Source organism: Lipophrys pholis, assembly GCF_963383615.2.
Source record: "Lipophrys pholis genome assembly, chromosome: 1".
In the NCBI taxonomy this organism is placed as follows: Eukaryota; Metazoa; Chordata; class Actinopteri; order Blenniiformes; family Blenniidae; genus Lipophrys; species Lipophrys pholis.
Window position 1 is genome coordinate 55,264,558 of NC_137635.1, and position 17,545 is coordinate 55,282,102.

At 47.1% G+C, this 17,545-nt stretch overlaps 1 protein-coding gene across 1 annotated transcript; it reads right to left on the bottom strand.

The window, feature by feature from the left end:
• Positions 1 to 2,161: 2,161 nt before the first annotated feature.
• On the bottom strand, positions 2,162 to 11,560 carry rx2 (retinal homeobox gene 2). The gene is made up of 4 exons (XM_080481502.1): positions 10,608 to 11,560; positions 9,805 to 10,265; positions 5,598 to 5,854; positions 2,162 to 4,175 (listed from the first exon to the last, which is right to left on the bottom strand). Exons 2-4 carry the CDS (start codon positions 10,076 to 10,078, stop codon positions 3,741 to 3,743), a joined length of 966 nt encoding a protein of 321 aa, XP_080337628.1. The 5' UTR covers positions 10,079 to 10,265; positions 10,608 to 11,560; the 3' UTR covers positions 2,162 to 3,740.
• Positions 11,561 to 17,545: the final 5,985 nt, after the last annotated feature.

Genomic DNA, 17,545 nt, shown 5'->3' on the forward strand with positions numbered 1-17,545 from the left:
CCCCCCCGTCGTGTGTGTGTGTGTGTGTGTGTGTGTGTGTGTGTGTCGGTGGGGGGTGGGTCAGGGGTTGAGTTCTTCCAGGAAGATCGGGGGGGAGGATCATGGGGCGGGTGGGATATGAGGCTCCTGGGGGTGTAGAGTTGACTGTCCTCCGACCGGGGCCTGCGCCGGCCTTCGCTTTCCTGGGTCTGGGGGCGGGGCTGGTCCGGGGCGCGGCGGCTGTGGCCGTCTCTGCCTTGCCGGGTTGGGGGGGGGCGGTGGGTGGGCCTGTTCCCGGGGGTGCGGCGGGACTCGCCGCCGGGGTTGGGGGGGCTCTCGGCCCGCTCGGCCCGGGGGCCCTGCTCCGGCCTTTTCTCGGCTTGGCGGCTTGGGTCGGGACCTGGGGCCCTGTGCCCTTTGTCCTTCTCTTGTGGGCCCCTCTTGCCTGGGGGGGATTCCTCTCTGCATTCTCCGCCTGGTGCTTTTTGGGCGGGGGCGTGGCTCTCTGGGGTGGTTCGCTGGGGTCTCCCCGGGCCTGGGGGGCTTCCGTCTGCCGGGGTGGCGGTGTCCGGGCCCGATGGCCTCGGACCCCGGGGTGTCGTCATGGGTCCCCCCACAACAGTTCCGGTCCCACCCAGTGGACAAGCCACACACACACACACACACACACACACACACACACACACACACACACACACACACACACACACACACACACACACACACACACACACACACACACACACACACTTTCACTCCTCACTAAAGGTGCTCCTGAAGTTGCTTGTTCTCTATCATCATTTGCTCAAACTTTAAAAATCATGTTCCTCTTTTGTTGTCGCCTCTTTGTTAATTCATGTTCCTGCTTCATGTTACTGTCTAGATAGAGCTGCTCAGGCTGGTTAATCTAAGAAATCATGTTACTGTCTAGATAGAGCTGCTCAGGCTGGTTAATCTAAGAAATCATGTTACTGTCTAGATAGAGCTGCTCAGGCTGGTTTAATCCAAAAACAGTTGGAAAGTATTTGGATCAGTGTGATAACTGCAAATAATATATGTAGCACAACAAGGATATTGTATGTTATCCCCCTCCCCCCTCCCCCTCCCCCCTCCCCCCTCAAACTTTCTTCTCTCTCTTCTCTTCTCTCTCTCTTTGTGCGTTCCCCCCCGGTCGTGTACGGCAGCCATGCCAACTTCTGAAAAAAAAAAAAAAAAAAAAGATTTCATTTATTTGCTGCATGGACACATAACTTCACTGGTTTTAAGTAATTTTCTTGTTGACTTTCATGTGTCTATCTGATCTTTGTGCTGCTCTATCTGTGCTGCTCTATCTGTGCTGCTCTCTCTGTGCTGCTCTCTCTGTGCTGCTCTCTCTCCATCAATGAAACCTGGACTGGGTTTTTGTTTCGGTCGTATTTTTAATGTTTTTAATATGTTCACTAATCTTCTGAAATATATTGAGCTTTTTAACTCTTTGATGTTTGATGTCTCACAAGTTTCCTGTAGTAACTAGTTTCCTGTAGTAACTAGTTTGCTGTAGTAACTAGTTTCCTGTAGTAACTAGTTTGCTGTAGTAACTAGTTTCCTGTAGTAACTAGTTTGCTGTAGTAACTAGTTTCCTGTAGTAACTAGTTTCCTGTAGTAACTAACGTGTTTCCGTTTGACTTAAGAACAATGTGAACGTTGGTTCAGAATGAATTTGGGGTAATTGATTGATATCAGTATGAAATCAAAAGATTTGGAGGCCGAATCAGACAAAAGGTTTAAATATAAAAGTTCTCTGCTTCTTCCTCCTGAAACATTTTAAGACTGAAGCTTCTTACTTTCTAACTTTCCAAAACTCTTGCATGCAAAACATCCCTCATTACCCTCCCTCCCAAAATAACTCGGGGCAGTTGAGCCACACAGACGACCGCGGGGCAATTACAGCGAGAGGCCTTGTGCCCCCCCCCCCCCCCCCCGCCGCCCCGGTCGGGCCTGATGGAGTGGAGCCTCATCAGCCTAACGGCCTGGCAGAGCTCCACCGGGCTGAGCGGACACAACAGGCCTCCGTCAGGCCGGCTTGCTGCGCCGCCGCCGCCGCCGCCGCCGCCGCCGCCGCCGCCGCCGCGCTGCCACGCTCATTAACAGCGCCGGAGTCGCGGCGGCGCCTTAATGGGAAGAAAACAAGGTCCTCAGTCAGCGTGGCTCGACAGCTCCGGAGCTTTATTCTGGTTTCACACGGGGAGGAATGTCACATCGTCAAAACTTCAGGGGAGAAGAAAACATTATTCTTATTTTTTTTAAATCAGTCTTTGGCTTTTTACTCCACTTTCATGACAATAAAGAAAAAAGGTTGTCGTGTCTGTTTGTTGATGATAAACTGATGATTCGGTGTGTGAAACTGTCCGGAAGCCGTCCAGAGACTCTTCCTTCCCTTTAACTCGTGTAAACAACAAATCACCTACAGAGGAAACGTCTTCCACCATTCAGACTCCCCGTCCTTCCTCCATTCAGACTCCCCGTCCTTCCTCCATTCAGACTCCCCGTCCTTCCTCCATTCAGACTCCCCGTCCTTCCACCATTCAGACTCCCCGTCCTTCCACCATTCAGACTCCCCGTCCTTCCACCATTCAGACTCCCCGTCCTTCCACCATTCAGACTCCCCGTCCTTCCACCATTCAGACTCCCCGTCCTTCCACCATTCAGACTCCCCGTCCTTCCTGACGACTGCAGCAGAACTTCCAGCGAACACACCCCAACCAAGTGTTTGGAAATTAAAAAATCCTATGAAGGAGGGCATTTTAGGGGAGGGGCAAAGTTACTCAGGTCTTGAAAAGGTTTTTTCAGGGGCATCTGAGGCCACTCTGTCTATGGCTGACAATCCGGGGTTAATCGCTTTAAAAGCAGTAATTAGGTGTTAAGAGCTATGCTTGTCTGTTCAAATTAGCCTCCAGATTACAGATTATGCTCTGTGACTTCCGACAACCTCCCCCATCAGAGCTCAGCGCCACTCAAAAGGCCACTCGGGCCGTTTAAAAAAAAAAAAACTGGGAAGCGACAACGTTTGAAATGAACTTTTTGTTTTTCTTTGACCTTGAAACACGTGCTCAGTATTTACAGAACAAATCAGGAGGAACAAGAGGAGGAACCAACAGGACCAGAGAGGCAACGACCTTCAGGAAGATTCACCACAACGCGGTGGATTCTCCTACATCATACATTAGAATGTGACAGAGCAGGGCTACGTGACCCCACCACCTCTGGAGACACCACCTGCACAGCGTCCTAGTTGTAGTTCATGTAGAAAACATCTCACAATCACAAAAACGCTCAGAACAAGTCTGGATTCAGAGGACGGTCGTATAAAAGTGAACATTGTGCTGCTCCAGTGATCTGATGGTCAGGACTTCATCAAGACTTTAAATCCATCAGAGAGTCAATCAAGAGGAAAAGATCTCGGTTAAATCGGTTGATGTTCATCTCTACTAAGCTGGCAGAAGTCCAAAACAACAACAACAACAAAAAAATAGATGGAAAGTTCTCCCTCAGGCTCAGAAAAACGCTTTTGAGGATTAAATATATTCAGAATTTAAAAAACCCCAAACAGGTAGAGTCTCTGCTTCGTGTTAACGCCTTTCACTTCTGGTCTTCTTTGGTCACTGGCTGCTGGATCAGGCAGTGGAGGAGCACTGTCACTGGCTGGTGGATCAGGCAGTGGAGGAGCAGTGTCACTGGCTGGTGGATCAGGCAGTGGAGGAGCAGTGTAAACGTTGGCTGGATCACATGTGCTGCCAGGTCTTGTCCATCGACTGGATGTGCTCTTTGGCCTTCATGCGGAGCGCCGCGATGCTCGAGCTGCGCTCGTCCTCCATGGGGTATTTGTCGTTGAACCCGGGCGGACACTGGTAGGCGGGCGGCCCCATGGGCTGCATGCTCTGCACCATGCCGGGGCCGTTGAGGAAGCCGTGGGCGGCATAGGACGGCTGCAGGCCCTGCGGCGAGCCCATGAACCCGGGCATGCTGTGCATGGGCGTGGCGCTGGAGATGGGCGACGTCAGCCAGGGATCCAGGGGCATCGGGTTGGCCACCGGCCCCACGTTGGGAGGCATCGGGGGCCGGTTGAAGGACAGCATGGGGGAGTCGTGCAGCTTCATGGTGCTGGTGTCCATCTTCTCCTGGCGTCTCCATTTCGCCCGACGGTTCTGGAACCAAACCTGGACGGGAAGACACGGAATTCGAATCAGAAGACATGAAACTTCTTGTTCTCCAAAGCTCATATCTGGACTAATGTCTCTGGATCGTCCAGCTGATTAAACCTCAAGCAGCTTTAGAGGAACCGTCCGTCATTATGTCAGCTGTCTCCTTTAAGACAACGTGGGGTCATGTTGAGGTGAATCATTTAACAGAACTAGAGCTACACTCGGTAGAGTGCAGTCCTCTGTTTGCATTCGTATCACTAGCATGTTGACCGTTAGCTCATATCGATGCTAACTAGCCTGTCAGGTAGCTACATCACTGTGAAACACTGAGCAGGAAGCGTCTCCATGGCAACAGACGCTGATCTCCTTTGATCTCCATGAGGTGCCTCTCTCATCCACTTAGTATGAGACAGTTCTAAGAGTTTTTGGGGATTTATTCAGAAACGTCCCAAAATTCAATGGATTGATCCTTGATGATGACAAATCATCCTTGAAGATTTCATGTAATTCAGGTCAATAGTTTTGTTTAAAAGTTGGTGAAATAGGCTAAGGTTTAGGATTAGGGTTAGGATTGGGGTTTGGATTAGGGTTAGGTTTAGGGTTAGGGTTAGGATTAGGGTTAGGGTTAGGGTTAGGGTTAGGGTTAGGGTTAGGGTTAGGGTTCGCGTTATATTTAGGGTTAGGGTTAGGATTAGGGTTTTGATTAGGGTTAGGATTGGGGTTAGGGTTAGGATTAGAGTTAGGGTTAGGGTTAGGGTTAGGGTTATATTTAGGGTTAGGGTTAGGATTAGAGTTAGGGTTAGGGTTAGGGTTAGCGTTATATTTAGGGTTAGGGTTAGGATTAGAGTTTGGGTTAGGGTTAGGATTAGGGTTTTGATTAGGGTTAGGATTGGGGTTAGGGTTAGGATTAGAGTTAGGGTTAGGGTTAGGGTTAGGGTTATATTTAGGGTTAGGGTTAGGATTAGAGTTAGGGTTAGGGTTAGGGTTAGCGTTATATTTAGGGTTAGGGTTAGGATTAGAGTTTGGGTTAGGGTTAGGATTAGGGTTTTGATTAGGGTTAGGATTGGGGTTAGAGTTAGAGTTAGAGTTAGGGTTAGGGTTAGGGTTAGGGTTAGGGTTAGGGTTAGGGTTAGGGTTAGGGTTAGGGTTAAATAACCAAATCAAATAAAGAAATACATGCAGAGTAAAACAGAACCTTCTGATCCTGAAGAACCAGATCATCAACACTGATCTGACCATCAGTTAAGTCATATACATTTAAATCTCTATCATATTAACAATTTCACATTCATTAGTTTGCCTTTGGGTCAATTGTTGAAGTTCTCCACCGCACGTGGTTCCTGATACAATCAGCAGTTTGGGGTTTGCCACCTTGCTCCGCCTCCATGGCGTCTGAACCAATATCCCAACCAGCGAGCAATCAGAGTGTGGCCTTACCTGGACTCGGACCTCAGGCAGGTTGACCTTCATGGCCAGCTCCTCGCGGCTGTACACGTCTGGGTAGTGGGACTTCTCGAAGGCCCGCTCCAGCTCGTGGAGCTGATAGGTGGTGAAGGTGGTTCTGTTTCTCCTGTGCTTCTTCTTGGTGTGCTCCTCCTCCTTGATGGCCTCCGGAGAACCTTCAGCCCCGTCGTCATCCTTCTGCAGGCCGCTCATCTCACCATCACACTTGTCGCTGGAGAAAAGGTCGGACTCTGAGATGAAGGACAGGATGAAAGCAGACGCAGATTTAAAGACCTTCAGAATGAAGGATAGAAACTCTCCAACTACCAGTTCATGTCCCACCGACTCCTAAACACTGAACCAAACTACTGAACCGCATCAATCGTCACTGTGTGACGGCGTGGAGCTGGTTTAACTCCGTCAGGAGAGAAACCTGCATGTTCTCCCTGAACACCTTCTGCTTCATGCTCCAGTTTCATGGGCCTGAAGCTGCTGCACCACCTGGTCTAAATCCACTCTCACTCATTCACTCCCTCCCTCCCTCCCTCCCTCCCTCACTCACTCACTCACTCACTCACTCACTCACTCACTCACTCACTCACTCACTCACTCACTCCCTCCCTCCCTCCCTCACTCACTCACTCACTCACTCACTCACTCACTCACTCACTCACTCACTCACTCACTCACTCACTCACTCACTCACTCACTCACTCACTCACTCACTCACATGAATGATAGGAAAGACTTTAATGGCACATAGATGCACCTTGTAGGTCATGAAGGGGAAATGCAAGATTCTTTTACTCTTTAAGTGATTTTCAGCAATCTGGTAGAAAATGTTGGATATGGATAAATGATGGATGATGGATGATGGATGATGGATGATGGATGATGGATGGTGGATGATGGATGATGGATGGTGGATGATGGATGGTGGATGATGGATGATGGATGATGGATGGTGGATGATGGATGGTGGATGGAGTGGTGATGGATGATGGATGATGGATGATGGATGATGGATGGTGGATGATGGATGATGGATGGTGGATGATGGATGGTGGATGATGGATGATGGATGGTGGATGATGGATGATGGATGGAGTGGTGATGGATGATGGATGATGGATGATGGATGGTGGATGATGGATGATGGATGGTGGATGATGGATGGTGGATGATGGATGATGGATGGTGGATGATGGATGATGGATGGAGTGGTGATGGATGATGGATGATGGATGATGGATGATGGATGATGGATGATGGATGGTGGATGATGGATGATGGATGGTGGATGATGGATGGTGGATGATGGATGATGGATGATGGATGATGGATGATGGATGATGGATGATGGATGATGGATGGTGGATGATGGATGGTGGATGATGGATGATGGATGGTGGATGATGGATGATGGATGGAGTGGTGATGGATGATGGATGATGGATGATGGATGGTGGATGATGGATGATGGATGGTGGATGATGGATGGTGGATGATGGATGATGGATGGTGGATGATGGATGATGGATGATGGATGGAGTGGTGATGGATGATGGATGATGGATGATGGATGATGGATGATGGATGATGGATGGTGGATGATGGATGATGGATGATGGATGATGGATGATGGATGATGGATGGTGGATGATGGATGATGGATGATGGATGATGGATGATGGATGATGGATGATGGATGAGTGGTGATGGACAGAAACATTAGAAGTATTTAAATAAAACATCTATATCCGATTAAAAGTTTGAAGAGTTTTTAAGTGTGTGATTTGATCAATACAGTGAAACTTGTTTATATTTGACCTTTTCTGCTGTTTGACTTTTTCTAATTTCACAAACAAACTCCAGCTGAAGACTTTCTGTTCATCGGTACGATTCCCTCCTACAACACGTCTGATCTGCACTTCTACATTTTGGACAAAGAGATATTTTCTCTCATCGTGGAGGAAAAGGCAGGAATCCACCTTCCGTTTCAGTTTTATACTTTAACTTTCCACAACTTCAGATTTGTTCTCGGCTGAACAATGGAGGGACTGATGATCCCCTCAGTTGGTTTAAAGACAAAAGCGGTCAAAGTGAACATGTTTGCCTGCCGGCTGCTCAGAAAGTGAAATCCTTTGTGTGTGACCTCGTTTGGTGGCAGCCAGGGTTTGAGCCCGGCGGGGGGTTTGGACGGGTCCACATGACATCACGTCTTTCACTGAATTCCCCCCTGTAATCCCGCAGGAACAGATGCTCCCAGTTAAAGCTGCAGGTTCTGCCTCCGCTAATCTAACAGGAGACTTCTGCTCAGCAAACGAACTGCAGATTATGTTTTCCAAGAAATACATGAAGAAGTGATGCACCAAGGCTCAGTACTCATAACAAATGGTTTCAGCCAATGAGGTGGACAGGCTGCCGGTGGATGGCTCCTCCCACCAGCAAAGACTGGACCGGTTCAAACAAACCAAGAAATGAGAACGAGCCCAAAACTGCAGGTCGAAGAAGAATTCCCTGATAATGTGTGAAGAAGTATCTGAGGCTGGACAGTTAAAAGCATGGCGAGGCGTTTCAGTGTTTCAGCTCAACATATTTAAAGAGTTATTTTGGTTCTAGATCAGGATGCAGACCTCAGAGGAACATTTAGCACTTTGCTGAGCTGTGATTGGTCGGAATCCATCTTGATTATAAAAACCTTCTCGGTCGATTTCACTCTGAATCTTCTGTAGTTCTTTTTGACTTTACTGTTGCCGGGCGGAATCCAGAAGCTGTTTAGATGTCGACCGTATTTGTAGAAACAGAACCAGACATACCCCAGGAGAAGCAGTCCAGATTAAAGCAGCCCTAACCCTAACCCTAACCCTAACCCTAACCCTAACCCTAACCCTAACCCTAACCCTAACCCTAACCCTAACCCTAACCCTAACCCTAACCCTAACCCTAACCCTAACCCTAACCCTCCAATAAGGAAGCAGCAGCCAGTCCTTACCTGTGGAGAAGTGCTGCTCTAAACCTCCAGACGTTACCTGGAGTATCGCTGCTCATCAGTCCGGTTCCTCCGAGGATGACGGCATTAATCTGGACTCTCTTCCATTCAGGTGTGCCAGGTCGGGCTTACCTGCAGGAGCTCACGGAGCCTCCAGTGTCTGTCGTCTATCAACAACCTCTTCAGCTTTGAATGGCCATAAATGAAGTTAGAATCCAGATTCAGCTGGTTCTTTGAGGTTCTTCAGCCTTTATATTTCCGTCGGTGGACTGTCACATGACTGTGTTTAGGTTTAACTTTTTAATGTCATGTAAAGACAAACGGCTCCTGCTTCAGGCCTCTGAACACCAGCTGAACCAGTGCTGCTCCTGAACCTTAACCTCCAGCTCCAGACGCTCCAGAAGCTCCAGAAGCTCCAGAAGCTCCAGACGCTCCAGACGCTCCAGAAGCTCCAGAAGCTCCAGATGCTCCAGAAGCTCCAGAAGCTCCAGATGCTCCAGAAGCTCCAGACGCTCCAGAAGCTCCAGAAGCTCCAGAAGCTCCAGAAGCTCCAGAAGCTCCAGAAGCTCCAGACGCTCCAGACGCTCCAGAAGCTCCAAAAGCTCCAGAAGCTCCAGAAGCTCCAGACGCTCCAGAAGCTCCAAACGCTCCAGACGCTCCAGAAGCTCCAGAAGCTCCAGAAGCTCCAGAAGCTCCAGAAGCTCCAGAAGCTCCAGACGCTCCAGAAGCTCCAGACGCTCCAGACGCTCCAGAAGCTCCAGACGCTCCAGAACAAACAACTTTTAAACTTTTTCCTCTTATCTTCAGATGTTCACTCCGACCCAGCGAGGAACACAAAACTCTTTCATTTCTCACTCAGGCGTACCTCAAAATATCTGCTTTATATTACATTTTATGGCCTAAACTCTAGAATTCCCTGGGAAAATCTGTAAAAATGCTTCGGTCGTCTTTAAGGCTAAATGATTTAATGATTTGTTGTCCAATTGGATCCCAGTGATTCTGTTCTGATATGTTGTGAGTGTCTTTACTAACTGGTTTGTTTTCTCCGCTTGTCGTTCCTTCATCCTTCATCAGTTTAATTAGTAGAAATGTTTATTGAAGAGGAGGGTTTCCTCTCAGCCCGCTGTGCTCCTGTCCTGCTCTTTGGTTTCATCCTCCAGTTTACTGACTGAGGTAAAGAATCAATGTGCAATGAGAGGAATGGCTCACCGTGGTAGGACGAGTGTTGGGTGCCGTCTCCCAGTTCTGGAAGGTGTCCGTACGGGTCGGACTGGACCTGCTTCTCGGCGTTGGACCCGTTGGCCTTCTGGCTGTCGTCACCCCCCACCGGGTGCAGCAACGGGTCCTGGTCTTTAGTGAAGCCCAGGATGACGTCGATGCTGTGGACTCGACCTGCGGCGCTGGAACCGGCACCTTTGGCCATGTCATAGCTGTCCAGGCAACCATCATCCACGATTCCAAGCGTATCCATTGACAAATGCATCCGAGCCTCCGGAGACACTTTGTCTCGTCTCGTTCAGGAAAGAAGTCGAGCAACAGGCTGAAAGCGTGAGGAGATGTAAAGAGCCGAGGCAGTGGAGCAGATTTATGTGAAGCGACAGGACGGAGTCCTGTTTGGAGAATAAATGAACCGTTTTCTCAAAAGAAGGAACTTAAAGTCCCATTTTTACCTGAAAGGAAAGAAGAAATCAACCAGTTAAAAGGTTATTAACGGATTATTAATACTCTTTACAGATATAATGACAGAAAAGTCTTCAGCTTTCTGTAGCTGCTCTAATGAATTGAATCATTTATCAATAAGTATTTAGTTTGTTTTCACATGTTTACCAATGTTGTTGAAAACAAGTTAAAAAGAAACTCGAACACTTTCAGTTTCTATATGTTCAGTCTCCTCCCTGAGGTAGTTTCACACTCTTTAGCACAAATCAACAGCAGCAGGTTGTTTTCATGCTTTATGAAAGTGCTGCAGCATTAAAAAGAAATTCCTATCTGAATGGAGGAAGTACTCTTACCTTCCTTCTGCAGCTACGCTACGCACATGGTGGAGTCCATAAGTAGGCAAGTGACACTGTCAGTGTGTGTTGAGTAGTTACTAGTTACTCCCCGTTAAGTCCCTGAAATCCCCTGCAAACAAATGAGGCGAGGAGCTGCTGAAGAACCTGCAGCGTCTTCTTCTCCTGACAAAACCTCCTTTAACCAGGCAGGACACCAGAGCCGCCACGCCGCTCAACGACCAGAGGGTTTAAGAGGTTTAATAATTGGAATCCTTCCCCTTTAAGAATGACTGACAGTTGTTTTCTGGTCAAGTAATTGCTCCAAATGTGTCCTGCATTCAGACCACAGAGGGAGGCCATTGCTAATGAAGCTCAACAAAACTTTCTTTCAAAAACTCTATTGTCTGAGAGATAATGGCTTGTACTCCCGGTTTCTCTGCTAATCCCTTCATTACGGACAATGTAAGGGAGAAAAGACTTTTAACTTGAAGGCTTACAACGTTTTGTTTGAATTGCAGTTACATCTGAAATGAGAGGTTTTGATTGAGCCAAAAGGAGACTTTAAATGGTATTAGATTACACATCCAATACAAAATACCAGCCTGCTTTCCTTTACTTAGTCTAATTATACATTTTGAACTTTAACGTTACACTTGATTATGACGACAGTTTAACGGGGCGTCGTCATGCATTTGTTTGTGTTCAACATGAAGCCAAGGCAGGAAATTAAAGTGCTCCATCCGCCTAATGAATATAAACATGTTCAATTAGTGGCTCAGATGATCTCCGTTAAACTGTTTGAGTTAAAGCCATCCATCCAAGACGTTGAGTTTAAATGGAGTGACCAGGAGGTTGCGGTGCGTCGGCGGCCTCGGGGTGGGCAGGCTGTCCTCATGCTGCACGTTTCTGCTCTGCCAGCTGGCGCTCGCAAAGCCGCTGCAGCTCCAGTAGGTGTTGCACAGATCAATCCCATCCTTAATTAGCCTAAAGACTTCACTGGAGATTTGCTCTGAACCGACTCCTCCTCCTGCACACTGGGCCTCCTCCTGCAGCGTCGGCCGGCCGGCCGGCAGGAGCCACCCTCACTCTTCACACACATTATCTAATATTCAACTTTTTACTTTTTCCATTAAATTATTCGTAAATCTGCAAAATGCTGAGATAGAAAATATCTCGGACGTGTTTCCTGGAATTTCTAAAGTTTCAGTCGGGTTACATTTATACTAAAAATATATACAACAGAGACTTTGATCCAAAAAAATGTGATAAAAATCTGAATGTAAGAATACGAATAGCCAGCAGGGCATCTGTGGGTTTGTCAAGCAAGAAGTGGTTTTCTGTGATTTTGGCTGCGAAGATATAAAATCTCAGCTCCTCCACCTGAATCCTGGGAGCCTGAGGCCCTCTACCTCAGATCCTCTACCTGAGGTCCTCTACCTGAGGTCCTCTACCTGGGGTCCTCTACCTGAGGTCCTCTACCTGAGGTCCTCTACCTGAGATCCTCTACCTGAGGTCCTCTACCTGGGGTCCTCTACCTGAGGCCCTCTACCTCAGATCCTCTACCTGAGGTCCTCTACCTGAGGTCCTCTACCTGAGATCCTCTACCTGAGATCCTCTACCTCAGATCCTCTACCTGAGGTCCTCTACCTGGGGTCCTCTACCTGAGGTCCTCTACCTGAGATCCTCTACCTCAGATCCTCTACCTGAGGTCCTCTACCTGGGGTCCTCTACCTGAGGTCCTCTACCTGAGGTCCTCTACCTGGGGTCCTCTACCTGAGGCCCTCTACCTCAGATCCTCTACCTGAGGTCCTCTACCTCAGATCCTCTACCTGAGGTCTTCTACCTGAGGTCCTCTACCTGAGGTCCTCTATCTGAATCCTGGAAGCCTGAGCTCCTCTACCTCAGGCCCTCTACCTGAGGTCCTCTACCTGAGGTCCTCTACCTCAGATCCTCTACCTGAGGTCTTCTACCTGAGGTCCTCTACCTGAGGTCCTCTATCTGAGGTCCTCTATCTGAATCCTGGAAGCCTGAGCTCCTCTACCTCAGGCCCTCTACCTCAGATCCTCCACCTGAGGTCCTCTACCTGAGGAGCCTGAGGTCCTCTACCTCAGATCCTCTACCTGAGGAGCCTGAGATCCTCTACCTGAGGTCCTCTACCTGAGATCCTCTACCTGAGGCCCTCTACCTGAAGAGCCTGAGGTTCTACCAGGCTTTGGGTTCTTGGAGTCGGGATTGGACACCTTCATTGAACTATTATTAGTTGATTGCTTTGTTATTGTCATTGTTCATTTTTAATGTATTATTAGCCTGTAGAAAAAGGTTACTGGTGACATTTTAATCAGAATTCTGCAAATAAAAAAAGTGTGATACCATTTTTATTAACATTTTATTTAAGAAATCAATGTCATTATTGTTTTTTATTGGAAATAAAATGTTGTATGTGTGCAACAATATCAAGTTGTGTTTTGTGTAGAATTGACTTTTCTTGTTACATATTTAAGCAAAACTTGTTTACGTCCATGAGAAGAGCTTCATTCTTTAATGTGGAGGAAGATTTCAATAAATATCAATGTTGGCCTGCGAAGTTCAAACTCTGGACCGTCTTTACAGAGCCTAAACCTCGGATCGGATCCAAGGTAGACCCTGGTCCCTTCCAGGAACGGGTCAAGCATGGCGGCGGTTTTAAATGTTAACGTGCTTCAGGCCATCTGGCAGCAGCAGGAGCAGGAGCAGCAGCAGGAGCAGGAGCAGGAGCAGGAGCAGGAGCAGGAGCAGGAGCAGGAGCAGGAGCAGCAGCAGCAGCAGCAGCAGGAGCAGCAGCAGCAGCAGCAGCAGCAGCAGCAGCAGCAGCAGCAGCAGCAGCAGCAGCAGGAGCAGGAGCAGGAGCAGGAGCAGGAGCAGGAGCAGCAGCAGCAGCAGCAGCAGCAGCAGCAGCAGCAGCAGCAGCAGCAGCAGTAGCAGGAGCAGGAGCAGCAGCAGCAGCAGCAGCAGCAGCAGCAGCAGTAGCAGCAGCAGGAGCAGCAGCAGCAGCAGCAGCAGTAGCAGCAGCAGGAGCAGGAGCATCAGCGAAGCCTCGTGGAGCGAAGCCTCGTGGAGCGAAGCCTCGTGGAGCGAAGCCTCGTGGAGCGAAGCCTCGTGGAGCGAAGCAGGACGCCGGGCAGCAAAGGGTTAAGTGGCTTTGACTGACCACCTTTTGTTGCTTTGACACGAAGGTTTTCCAGGAAACGAGCGAAGCCCATTACTCTTGCCTGAGAGTGAAATAAAGAACTTAGGGTCAGGATTTGTGTCCAGATGGCGCCGAGAGGCGGCGCCGAGAGGCGGAGCCGTCCTCCTGCTGAGACGCTTGGCTTCTAGATTCACTCACTACAAACACTCATTTAATGTAAAAGTCTAAATGAATGAATAAACGACACAGCGACTGAAGGAACCGTGTGTCTGGTAGATTATTTCTCTGTGGTAGAAACGTTCTCGGTCATAAACGTTATACCAGTGGAACGTCTGGTTCTAAATCTGGAGCGAAGCGTTCATGGAACAACCTTCTAAATCTGTGAAACGACCAACAGGAACGTCCTGTGGGTTTGAGTGGAAACCTGTTAGTTTTAGTGATGAAACCACACACACACACACACACACACACACACACACACACACACACACACACACACACACACACACACACACACACACACACACACACTGGATTCATTCAGAGCTGCAGAGTCAGAATCCAGGATAAAATCAGAAAGTTACAGAATCTTTTTAATGAATCATAAAACACCAGTAATAACGAGAGATTTGCTCTTCAGCAGGTTTCATTTGATTAAAGTTAATAATTGGAGTGTTTTCATACGATACTCACTTTAAAACGTAATGAAATAGAAAAGTGACGTTTCAACGACAGAAAATGACTTTGTGCTTTTTAAAAGATGAACGACTGTTATGATATTATTCATTCATTAAACTTCATGGCTGCATTCTTCTCTTCTGTCACATCAAATCAAATAAATCCTGAATTGAGTTTCTTCCTCCAGAAAAACAAACAAAGTCTTTAGAACACACCAAACGTTTTCACTAAAAATAGTTTAAATCATTGGGAAGCAGATTTCATTCATCATGAGACGGATTAACTTCAGTTTTTAATCCTATAAGGAGGCGTACAGCGTGTACAGCTGAAGCCACATTCTGAAATCCTTCAGGAGTCACTGCATCCATCGCTTCCAGCTTTCAACTCAAACAAACAACAAAACCTGTTTGATTTTAAAAACTATAACGTCTAATTCGTGATTAAAAGAAATTAAGAAACGTTTGATATTATGAATTATTCTATTTATCTATAAGCTCATTTCATGAATGCAATAATCTAAAGGGTTGAAAGATTTCAGTTATTTCTAATAAATGTAAAATATAGTTTGACTGAATTAAATGTTAAAAAAAAAAAAAGCTGTTGCAGGAAATTCAATAAAACGTCTGTATGAATACATCCCATTAACATGAATTAACGCAGTTTCATGTTTATTTAATGTAAAATAACTTGTCTTGAAGTCTATAAAGGGACCTGGGACTTTCACACCTGATATGCTGTTGTTACTACACACAGTTTAAGTTTAATCCACCAACACATCTCATGAAGAGAGTCGGTTCTGGACGGTTTCACTAACGTCACTCATGATTGGTATTGATATGTGACTCATGAGCGTCTCCTGGACGGGTCCCAGTCATGGTCAAAGGAAACTGATAATCATTTTATCACATTAATATATTAAAGCTGTCCCTCTTTGCTTGTTTCCCCATTATCCTAATTGAGTGTAAATTGGTTAAGAGGGCGCGGCGCAGCTATCAAGCGCCTTAGTTTTATCAGATGACAATTTAAGTCCCGCGGATCCTATTAGGAAGAAAGCAGCTAATGTTTATAGGTGCTGTGTCAGCTTACAGGTGGGTGGGGAGGGGGGGTGGGGAGGGGGGGTGGGGGTGGGGCGGGGGTGGAAAGAAGGGAGGGTAAAACACTGAGGAAGAGGAAGAGGAAGAGCAGAGTCCATCACAAAGACAAATGCTCAGCTTCCTGCAGACGAAACACGACAATCAGTTAAATTTGTAAAGAGTGAAAAAGTGGCTGTGGAGTGAGAGAGTGAGTCAGAGGAGGAGAAACGTTTAATCCCAGATTAGGATGAATGTCCAGTAACGTCTCCTCCTGTAACGACGGCCAAATGAAGAAACAAACCGCAGGGGGGATTATCACACATCTACTGAGGAGTCATCATCACATTCAGTTCATCTCACACACACACACACACACACACACACACACACACACACACACACACACACACACACACACACACACACTTATATGATATGAAATAACATCTAAATTATATGTTTATTGATGATAAGTACATTGATTATACATCATTAGATTTTACTCTCCTGTACTGTACATTAATTAATATACATTGTTTATATACTATATATATATATTGACTTATAGACTTTGTCCCATCATTGCTTTCACTCTGTATGTTTTCTAATTTAAAATAGAGTCTCAGACTCTCATGATGATTCACGTGACTATTTCAGGTTGTGTGTGTTTGTATCATTGCTGGGACAAACAGAGTCAGAACAGCATCAGAACAGAGTCAGAACAACGTCAGAACAGAGTCAGAACAACGTCAGAACAGCATCAGAACAGAGTCAGAACGTCTGAACAGCGTCAGAACAGAGTCAGAACAGCATCAGAACAACGTCAGAACAGAGTCAGAACGTCAGAACAGCGTCAGAACAGAGTCAGAACAGCATCAGAACAACGTCAGAACAACGTCAGAACGTCTGAACAACGTCAGAACAACGTCACAACAACGTTAGAACAGAGTCAGAACAACGTCAGAACGTCAGAACAACGTCAGAACAACGTCAGAACAGAGTCAGAACAACGTCAGAACAACGTCAGAACAACGTCAGAACAGCATCAGAACAACGTCAGAACAGAGTCAGAACAACGTCAGAACAACGTCAGAACAACGTCAGAACAGAGTCAGAACAGCATCAGAACAACGTCAGAACGTCAGAACAACGTCAGAACAACGTCAGAACAGCGTCAGAACAACGTCAGAACGTCAGAACAACGTCAGAACAACGTCAGAACAACGTCAGAACGTCAGAACAACGTCAGAACGTCTGAACAGCGTCAGAACAGAGTCAGAACAGCATCAGAACAACGTCAGAACAACGTCAGAACGTCTGAACAGCGTCAGAACAGAGTCAGAACAGCATCAGAACAACGTCAGAACAGAGTCAGAACAGCATCAGAACAACGTCAGAACAACATCAGAACGTCAGAACAGTGTCAGAACAGAGTCAGAACAGCATCAGAACAACGTCAGAACAGCGTCAGAACGTCTGAACAGCGTCAGAACAGAGTCAGAACAGCATCAGAACAACGTCAGAACAACGTCAGAACAGAGTCAGAACAACGTCAGAACAACGTCAGAACAGCATCAGAACAACGTCAGAACAGAGTCAGAACAACGTCAGAACAACGTCAGAACAACGTCAGAACAGAGTCAGAACAGCATCAGAACAACGTCAGAACGTCAGAACAACGTCAGAACAACGTCAGAACAGAGTCAGAACAGCATCAGAACAACGTCAGAACAGAGTCAGAACAGCATCAGAACAACGTCAGAACAACATCAGAACGTCAGAACAGTGTCAGAACAGAGTCAGAACAGCATCAGAACAACGTCAGAACAGCGTCAGAACGTCTGAACAGCGTCAGAACAGAGTCAGAACAGCATCAGAACAACGTCAGAACAACGTCAGAACAGAGTCAGAACAACGTCAGAACGTCTGAACAACGTCAGAACAACGTCACAACAACGTTAGAACAGAGTCAGAACAACGTCAGAACGTCAGAACAACGTCAGAACAACGTCAGAACAGAGTCAGAACAACGTCAGAAC